At 37.5% G+C, this 10,338-nt stretch overlaps 2 protein-coding genes across 2 annotated transcripts; one reads left to right on the forward strand and one right to left on the reverse strand.

The window, feature by feature from the left end:
* The first annotated feature begins 211 nt into the window (after window positions 1-211).
* Window positions 212-4,779, forward strand: LOC103857949 (pentatricopeptide repeat-containing protein At2g40720). The gene has a single exon (XM_009135203.3). The coding sequence runs from the start codon at window positions 2,103-2,105 to the stop codon at window positions 4,653-4,655; it is 2,553 nt and encodes an 850-aa protein (XP_009133451.1). The 5' UTR covers window positions 212-2,102; the 3' UTR covers window positions 4,656-4,779.
* On the reverse strand, window positions 4,602-10,269 carry LOC103857947 (N-terminal kinase-like protein). The gene is made up of 21 exons (XM_009135202.3): window positions 9,922-10,269; window positions 9,414-9,512; window positions 8,949-9,100; window positions 8,708-8,780; window positions 8,430-8,552; window positions 8,161-8,269; window positions 7,994-8,073; window positions 7,801-7,882; window positions 7,482-7,621; window positions 7,271-7,381; window positions 7,065-7,181; window positions 6,856-6,945; window positions 6,714-6,767; window positions 6,546-6,620; window positions 6,390-6,465; window positions 6,188-6,287; window positions 6,025-6,094; window positions 5,875-5,942; window positions 5,670-5,782; window positions 5,223-5,474; window positions 4,602-5,144 (listed from the first exon to the last, which is right to left on the reverse strand). The coding sequence occupies exons 1-21, from the start codon at window positions 10,045-10,047 to the stop codon at window positions 4,861-4,863; spliced, it is 2,394 nt and encodes a 797-aa protein (XP_009133450.2). The 5' UTR covers window positions 10,048-10,269; the 3' UTR covers window positions 4,602-4,860.
* Between the last annotated feature and the right edge of the window lie 69 nt (window positions 10,270-10,338).

Below are 10,338 nucleotides of genomic sequence, written 5' to 3' on the forward strand. Positions count from 1 at the left end.
CGAATAAATGGATAACAAGAGATGAAGAAACATCTCTTTGTTCCTCTAACCATTGAAAACGTACACCACACGCAACAATAACAACACTGATTCTCTTCCTTATTTTTCTCTCTTTTCTTCTTCTTTTGCTGCCAATTTTGCGCAAGATTTTCATCGTTCTGATTCCACATCAAATCTGCGACACTGCGTGAGGTAAGAATCTGTGGAGTATTGTGCTGCAAGAAAGGTCTAGGTTTCTGTTTGAAACAGAACTATCGAAATTCCGAACACGAGATTCTTATTACATGTGTCCTTCCTTTATTGTATCAATTCTTATTACTTTTAGACGGAAGCTGATCCAGCTCCGACCAACCAAGTTTTTTTTTTCTTTTGTTGCGTATGCATCGCACGATTTCTAGACTTGTATTATAGTAACTATAATCATGATATATTTTATAATATAGCAAATCATGCCGCTAATATACGGTAGAAGTTACCTAATATGTGGAAGTATTGTTGCCTAATAGTTAAGGTTAAATGATTCTACGTCTAGGTATGAGATTCGAATTATCAAAGGTTCTAAAGTACTATAGATTGGTTGTTTGCTGCGGAGAGAATATATTAATCGAGAATGTCGAACAATAGTTTGTGGATCTAAAAAGAGCTTAATCGTAGAATTACTATCATGGAGTTGTTCATCAATAGTATATGTTGCAGGTTGTTTATCATAATATCTAATAAAATGAAAAATTATATGACATGTAATTGTTATCTAAGTGTTAAAAAAATAGCTAATATTGGTAGTCAAGTTTCAATAATTCTATAAAAAAAAAAGTTAAAGCTAGGTGGGAATTAGATGAGATTATCGAGCTGATACGTATCCAAAAAGATTTGAATAATGAATTGTGGAATTAAATGTTTACCAAACTCTGACCTAACTAATCTACACGATTTGAAATCTGAATCTCAACCTAGTATAGGTTTAGAAGTGGTCAAATCAAATCGATTCGATATGAACCGAAGAAAATGTGATCTAAACTAATTTAAAAAAATATATATATTCAGCAGTTGAAAGTTTTTATTAGTGCTTGTACACGAAAATTATGAAACTGAATCTCTTTGCAATCTATTATCATTTATACAAATTAATATAAAATACAAATTTATTAGAAAATTGAACTTTATATAAATAAATAATAAAAATGTACATTCATATTTATATATCTATACTCTTATTTGAAAAGTAATTTTACTCATTTATCATATTCTCTGTCATTTTAAACACAAATCATTAATTTTAATAAACAAATAGGTGTTTTCCTGCACCATGTGCAACAATAAAATTTTAAATTTAAAAATAAAATTTGTTAATGTTTTAGATTTTACTATTTTAAACCAATATTTTAATATAAATACTAATTTAGTTAAATATAAAATTAATAATTTAATTTATTTAAAATTATATTTAAGTTATATTTAAAATCATAATTTAGATATATTTTTATTTATTTATTTTGGTTAAGATATATTAAATTAACTTGTATAAAATAAAATAAAATTGATATTATTTTTTATAATTATCAAAATATAAAACCAAACATTATTTCTAAAATATGTAGATATCAAAATTGTATAACATTTCAAAATCTTGTTAATAATAAAAATTGTATAATTATAAAATATACTTAAATAATATTTCAAAAAATTTAAGATATTTCATATTTCTATTATCATATTATCTAATGACATATTTTAATAGATTTATTTTAATGATGATACGAGTTATTACCATATTATTAAAAGTTACCAAAAATAAAATTTAAAAGTAAATGTAGTATGTCATATCACATTTAACTATAAGTCATGTTACCAATTCTAGTATATCATATTACATTTTTTTGGTAAAAATAATTGTAGAGATGACATGTGTTAAATCATTTCATAAATAATGTTCTCAATATTGTCTAGGGGATTTTTTAGACTATATAATATTTGTGTGTTCAAAGTTTTAAGTTAACAACAACAAATGCGTACTTATCCATTGACTTTGTTACTGGAAGTCAAAATCGGTTAAACCGGGTTTTGCGCTGAACCATCGGGAAGCTAACGACGGCGATGCAGATATGCGTTTCAAGCTTCACGACGTTCACATCCGTCGTACAATCTCTTCTTTAGCCGAATCCTACACTTCTCCAGCTTCGGTCAGCTCCGGAATCAGAGCCTTAGTTCAGAAAGCAGAGTATCTACAAGCTCTGCATCTATACACTAACCATGACAACTCTTCTCCACTGTGCACTTCCGTCTTCACATTCCCTTCTCTTCTCAAAGCTTGCTCTTCTCTTCAAAACCTCGCTTACGGCAAAACCATTCACGCTTCGATCATCCTGTTGGGTTTGCGACAAGACCCTTTCGTTGCGACTTCGCTTGTCAATATGTACGTAAAGTGTGGATCTTTAGATAATGCCGTCCAAGTGTTCGACGGTTTGTCTCGGTGTGGAGATGTCACGGTTTGGAACTCTTTGATTGATGGGTACTTTAAATTTCGTAGATACAAGGATGGGTTTGATCTGTTTCGTCGAATGGTGGTGGTGGGTGTGAGACCTGATGCGTTCTCGTTGTCCATTTTGTGTAAAGGAGGAGACTTTAGGAGGAGAGAGGGAAAACAGATTCATGGGTATATGGTGAGGAACTCTTTAGGTGATGACTCGTTCTTGAAAACTGCTTTGATTGATATGTATTTCAAGTTTGGGTTAGGGACATACGCGTGGCGTGTGTTTTTGGAGGTTGAGGATAAGTCGAATGTTGTTCTGTGGAATGTGATGATTGTTGGGTTTGGTGATAGTGGGAGCAGTGAATGTAGCTTGGAGTTGTATGTGCTGGCTAAGAGTAACAGTGTCAAGCTTGTTTCCACTTCTTTCACTGGGGTTCTTGGTGCATGTGGTAGAAGTGAGAATTTTGTTTTTGGTAGACAGATACATTGCGACGTGGTGAAGATGGGACTTGACAATGACCCTTATGTTTGTACTTCTCTGCTGTTAATGTATTCAAAGTGTTGTATGGTTGGTGAGGCAGAAACTGTGTTCAGTTGCATTTTGGATAAGAGACTTGAAATATGGAACGCGATGGTTGCAGCTTATGCAGAGAATGGTTATGGACACGGTGCTTTGGAGTTGTTCAGTTTGATGAGAGAGGATCGTGTCTTGCCTGATTCTTTTACCTTGTCAAATGTTATATCCTGTTGCAGCATGTTAGGGTTGTATGACTATGGCAAATCAGTCCATGCGGAACTGTTTAAGAGACCCATACAAAGCACGCCTGCAATAGAGAGTTCTTTACTCACTCTGTACTCTAAAAGCGGATGTGATACTGATGCCTATTTAATCTTCAAGTTAATGGAAGAGAAAGATGTGATTGCGTGGGGCTCCCTAATCTCAGGACTTTGCAAGAATGGGAAATTCGAAGAGGCTCTGAGAGCTTTTGGGTCCATGAAAGATGATGATGATAGGCTAAAACCTGATTCTGATATTATGACCAGTGTTATAAACGCATGCGCAGGATCAGAGGTTCTTACTCTTGGCCTCCAATTTCATGGTGGAATGATTAAAACTGGTCTAGTGCTGGATGTTTTTGTTGGCAGCTCCCTTATCGATCTGTATTCCAAGTGTGGCTTACCAGAAACGGCTTTCAAAGTTTTCACTAGCATGAGAACGGACAACATTGTTGCCTGGAACTCAATGATCTCTTGCTACAGCCGAAACAGCCTTCCTGAACTATCTATAGAACTTTTCAGTCTAATGCTCAATCACGGTGTCTTCCCAGATTCAGTATCCATCACAAGTGTCCTTGTTGCAATCTCATCAACTGCAAGCTTGCTTAAAGGGAAGAGCCTACATGGTTATACATTAAGACTCGACATTGCTTCAGATACTCACCTGAAAAACGCTTTGATTGATATGTATGTAAAGTGCGGGTTGTCCAAGTATGCAGAGAATATCTTCAGGAAAATGGAGCATAAAAGCCTGATCACTTGGAATCTAATGATATATGGTTATGGATCCCATGGAGATTGTCATAGAGCATTGAGTCTGTTCGATGAGATGAAGAAGGCAGGAGAATCGCCAGACGATGTGACGTTCCTGTCTTGGATTTCAGCCTGCAGTCATTCGGGTTTTGTCCAGGAGGGTAAAAACATTTTTGAGATCATGAAACAAGACTATGGCATTGCACCAAAAATGGAGCATTATGCAAATATGGTGGATCTTCTAGGACGTGCCGGTCACTTAGAAGAAGCTTACAGTTTCATAAAAGCAATGCCTATTGAGCCAGACAGTAGTATATGGCTCTGCCTCTTATCTGCGTCGAGAACTCATCATAATCTGGAGCTTGGGATATTGTCCGCTGAGAAGTTGCTGAGGATGGAACCGGAAAGAGGTGGTAACTATGTTCAGTTAATTAATCTTTACATGGAAGCAGGATTGAAGAAAGAAGCGGCTAACTTGTTGAGAGAGACGAAGGAGAAAGGGTTGCAGAAAAATCCAGGTTGTAGCTGGATTGAAGTGAGCAATCTCACTCATGTTTTCTTTTCAGGAGGTTCTTCATCTCTAATGACGTCTGAGATCTTTAATGTATTGAATAGCTTAAAGAGTAACATGACAGATGAGGATGAGGTGACTTGAACAAGATAATGTAATTCCGAGAATGGTGACTTTACATCATTCATACTTCTCAGAAACACACACAAAACACTCTCTGTGGCAGTGTAGAGTAAAAATAGACATTCTTGGGGATTCAAATGAATGATTATCACAAATAATTTGTTGGTTGCTTGAGTCATCTGGAGATGCTCTCCAAAAAATGTACATTGTACGCCTCTACTGTTCATCACATTCCAGATGAGGTTCGGTTAATGCGTTGGGCACCAAGTTTGGGAGCTGCAGGTTTGGCTCCTCGGCCACGACCAGAAGACAAAGGTTTTGCTCTGGTGGTTGGTGGTGGAGCAGCAATGGCAGCCCAGGGGTCTTCATCATCAGATTGTACTGACTTCTTCAAGTTCAACGGTCTTGAAGTAGTTGCAGGTGGAGGAGCTGCTATGGATCCCCACAAGTCATCGTCTTCCAATTTCGCAGTTGCTTTTGCCGTGCTAACCTTTGGTCTTGAGCTTGTAGCTACACAAAACCATATGACTTTTAGGAGGCTTAACAAAAATGTGTCGAGGTGAACTGATTCAGGCTAAAGATTGGTACCTGGAGGTCTAGAAGGCTGGGACACAGGTCGTTTTTGAGCTGCTTGAATGTTTGAGAGAGCTGGAGCAGGTTTTGGTTCATCAATAGGATCGAGATCCCAACCGTCTTTGTCGCTCTCATGACCTTCGTTAATGTCATTCTCAATGTCTCCCCAACCATCTGTTGATGTTGGAGATGGTGGGGCGGGTTGATCTGTGAAGTCAGAGTTGGCACGTGTATGATGACTGGCTTTGACACTCGGAGCCTCCGTTGCTGAAGAAGATTCACAAGAAATAAACAAAATAGGAAAAGAAAAAAGTATTGACAAATGTATTAACTAATTATACGAACAGTGATCAACTATCTGATAATCGAAGGTTTCTTTTACTATATATCTGCGATTGCACATTTCAACAAATTATACGTCCATGGTTGCAAGAAAAGTATGGTAAGTGATCTCAGGTGTACCTGTGGTTGTCGCATTTGAGGCAGCAGAAGCTAGGGATGGTGCTGAAGAAGAAGAAGCAAGAGACGCTTGATCTAATGGCTTACCCTTGAGAGTCAAAGAACTCATAGCCCATCTAGAAGAATAAGTAAACTAGTTCAGTTAGTATACCAAGCACACTGACCAATGTTCATATATATATATATATAGTTCATTTACTATACTCACCCGATCAGACCAGCTGTTTCAGGTATAGCTGAGGCTCCTCCGGTGGCTCCTGCCTCTCCAGCGTTTGTCTATCAACAAACCAAACAAAACTCAGTTATGTCCATTCCCAACATCTCAAGGAAAGAGTTCGGTAGAGCTATTATTCCTTACCTTCTCATAGTTCTGTTTCAGTATCTGAAGAAACTGTTCTACAGCCTGAAATGCCTTGGATCGAACCTCGCTATTAAGGAAAAACGAGTGAAAATGCTTAACTTTTTGTCCTAGTGACGATACTAGACAAAAAGAAGGAACGTCAAGCACTTAAATAACGAACCTGTCTTGATCAATGGTTAGCACAACAATATTTGGAAGAATCCTAGTTGCTATCTCAGTGTCGTCATAAGTGGTACTAGTGGCACATAACGCAACAATACCTGCGTTAAGCAAAATCTAGTGAGATGATGAAAGATAGGAAACAAGATACCAGCAGGAACATCCCAAACCGAATGAAAAAGAACCAAAAACATCCTACATACCTGCACCACGAGCTGGTGGAAATGTATCCCGCAAGGCACGCACTGTAAAAGCATTAATCAAAACTCTTTTCCTTGTCTGCAATATATTTCATGATTAGGCACAAACAAAAACAATAGAGGTAACAAAATAATCAAAAGAAGGTAGTGAAGACTAACCCCTTCATTTAGGTAGGTGGCAATATTCCCCAGTAATATAGTGGTATTGGTTCTGATTGCAGGCTCTTCATCCACCTGAAGATAATATAAAATTTAAACCACAACGAATCATATATGGGGAAAGAAACTTGTCAAAGATATTGAGGTAGCACCGTGGCAGATACAAACCTGTAATTTGGAAAGGTATTTCAAGAGGGATCCAGAAAGTGTACGCTGAGAAAGCTGCAGCCACATAAAAGAAAAGATATATAAATATTAGATACAAATACAATTGGATTGTGGAAAAAAAAAGTTGGAAGAGTAAAGCTACCTTTGGAGCTAAAACGAGCATTGACTTAAGAGTCAGCTCTCGTAGAAAGGCAGATGTGTCCGCAAATCCAGTAGCAACATGAGGGTATACCTTTACAAAACACACAGTACAGTGAGTGTTAATGTTAAAAGCATGCAGCCAGACTGCGTTGCTGCCGAACATCCATACTCAAAACACTTTCTAGGCCAAAGAAGATAAAATAAACTTACTTGTTCGTCAACAATTTGTCCGGACATTGATTCTCCAAACTGATCAACATGTTGCAGAAGAGAAACTCTAATAGCTCGATCATTGGAAGCAAAAAGCTTGACTATTGTTGGCAGCACCTAATAGAGGAGGAACTTCAGGAATTAACTGAAATATATTCATATGCAATTGAGTTGTTTAGAGGATTTTAATAGAGACGTTGAACAACCTTGACTTTGAAATCTTCAGCTGATAACCATGAACCCATCTTGAGTAAAGCAGTTAATGCAGGGGCAACAGCTGAACCAAATTCAAGAGAAGAGGCTAATAAAGGAAGAATCTGCATCAACCACAAGGTTTAGTCAAATAACAAAACGTGAAATCATAATACTCAAAAGGCAAACTACTTTCTTACTACCCCGAATAATTCAGATTCACACCTTCTTAAGCACGATCTCGCGAGGAAGCTGTTCAGCAACATTTGGTAGTTTACGGAAGAAAGTGTCCTTTTCAACACTGTCTTTCAAGTTAAGAATATCCATAAAATGTATGGTGTCCACCAGCTTATTTTGGAAATACTCTGCAAATGATAAGAATCAAGAGATGAGAGATTGTCAAAGATAACTGAGAGATATAACACCGTTACAAACATGCAAAAGCCCAGAGAGGGTCAAAACAAAAATACAGAGAAAAAAACAAGCCGAGAATTAAAAATAAACAATGTAAGCTACAAATTTGTAACCAAGACAGGAAGATTACCGCCATTTTCTAGAAGTTTTGAGGTGTTCAATCTGCGAGAAGGCATGGAACTTAGGAGTCGCTGATAATCTGGAAGCAGAGACTGTGAGAAAAGAAACATTCAAACTGAAATGAAAGCCAGCTCTTAGCAAATAAAGTCATACAAACTAATAAACCATCAAAACTTTGGGGGAAACTAGGATGACAGCCAAACCTTAGGAATGCCGACAGTGTTACGTAGCTCCTCTGTTTTTCCAAGCTTAGAGCCCGAGAAGAGTTCATAAATAAGACAACCTTCAAAAAACAAGTAAATGGCTTCAACGAAGAATTGCACTCAAGTTGGCTAGTTATATAGTAAGCTAATGGAAATGGAGGTCTTACCTAAGCCCCATGAATCAATGGCCCACGGTGGAGATTTTCTAATGGCAACCCAATCAGATTTCACCATTTCCATTGGCTTGTACTGTGTTCCCACTAGCCATTCAAATGGCTGAAACCAGAAAATAAGTTTAGAAAAGATAAAAGGGCAGCAACAAACTCTGGGAATATTCCTATACTGGACACAAACAAGGACTAACACCTGACCCTTGGTACTGCAAATATAAAAAATTAGTGAATGAAGTTAAAATTGACAAGCAAAAGAAGAGTACCAGCATAGGTCCACTGGCAGATTCATTGCTCCCATCAAACTCCGATAAGACATCAAAAGCATGGAGTTTCCAGTCCAAAGTTGGTGTCACAACAACACTAGCCAGGCAAACATTTCCATGCACCTGTTGAGACAAAAGAATTATAGAAAGGAAGAAGACAAAAACATGAATGTGGTGAGAATTCAAAGTTTGCCATCACAAATTCAAGATGATAAGAAAATTTAGTACATGTTCTTAATAGTTGAAAAGTATAATGTTATAAAGAAGTGAACACTCACAAGTTTGCAGTCATTGTTCAGGAAGCTCACAGCTTTAGTTATCTGGTGTAGCCCCAAAGCAAAATATTCATCCCTAAAGGCAGGTTTTCAAAATCACAAAAAAGTTTCAGACAGGATCAAGATCACAATGTCAAGCATGATAAGGTCAAATGACAAAGCCAATATTAGGAAAAAGACAGATAAGACTGTGGCAAACTATATAATTGGCCTATTCTCTGATGCTCACAAGAAGATTTCATACCTCTGAGTGGATTTCAAGCCAAGCTCCTTTATCTTATCTGACAGCGGCATAACAGGCTCAGTGACTATGTAGATGGTAACCTTGGAAGTAGAACCATCGTGAGTTTCAACCTCCGTGCTGTGAAGAAATGAAAGTATATTTGGATGCCTCACCTGCAAAAGGAATTACTAGGTGAGAATGATGCCGATGATACCGAGAAGAGGATAAAGAAATCGACTAGATATGTCATGCATGTGTCAGTTTTGAACTTGGGAATTCTTAAGCAAGTATGGAAAAACTGATAATAAATGTCAGTGGTGCCTTCCTTCATATATCCATTACAGAGAAAGAAAAGGTAACACATAACTTCACTAGTCTGATAATTTAGAGTTTCATGTGATTGAGTAAAGAGTTCTTAGTGCTTGAGAAAAGTTACCGTAAGTAATCATAGCCTAGAAAATGTTAGAGAGAGTGATGAGAAATTACAGTACGAAGACGCTTGACACCGTTTCTCCCAGCAGCCAAATGCCCATCTTGAGCATCGTTCCCAGAAAGAGAAAAAATCGAAACTGGAGACCCATCATCCTGAAGAAACCAACATTACAGGATATGAGACTGTATCAAATAACTTAACACCACCATTAAAAAAAAAAAAAAAAAAAAAAAAACTTAACACCATTCAAAACTAACTCCACCAAAGCGAAAAAGATAACAATAAACATCCCATAAACTAGATACACACCTTATCAAGACCAAGAAGAGTTACAATTCTATTAGCCATGAGTCTAGTTAAAGAGAACTAACTACTAGAGACTAGAAAGCTTTATGGATCACGCACGTTATATGGAAAAACCAATCACGTTATATACCAAACGTAACACTTAACAAAAGCCAAGTTCCATTACACAGTATAGAATCTGAGACCAAAGCAATCAACATGAAAAAGCTGCAGACTTTGAAACATATACACAGAGAGAGAGAGATGAGATTGGACCTTGGAGGTGCCACGAAAGTGATTCCAGGAGCCCCAAGCAGAAGGGTAAGGATCACCGATGTTGTAAGGCAGATCCTTGAGCCCCGTCCCAGATCCACCCACCACTCCTTTCAAAAACTTGAACATCTCTTCCTCCTCTCAATCCAAGTGCTTTTTGATGGATCTATATGGAATCAGAACGAAGAAAGGAAGCTCCTTTTTTGCTTTATGATTCTTCTTCTTCTTCTTCAAGCTGCAGCAATCATATCTCCTCTCCCTGTAGATTTGTTTTTGCTCTTTATTTCGTCGGAGTTATGATCGGACCTGGACGGGGTGACTCTGTCGCCGTTTTCGTGTTTCGTTTTTACAGTTCGTGCTGTTTATTTGTTCACAAGACGCCGTGCTGTTGGTTCTTATATGTGGACGGACCGGACTAGC

The sequence above is a fragment of the Brassica rapa genome, chromosome A03 (assembly GCF_000309985.2).
Source record: "Brassica rapa cultivar Chiifu-401-42 chromosome A03, CAAS_Brap_v3.01, whole genome shotgun sequence".
Taxonomy (NCBI): domain Eukaryota; kingdom Viridiplantae; phylum Streptophyta; class Magnoliopsida; order Brassicales; family Brassicaceae; genus Brassica; species Brassica rapa.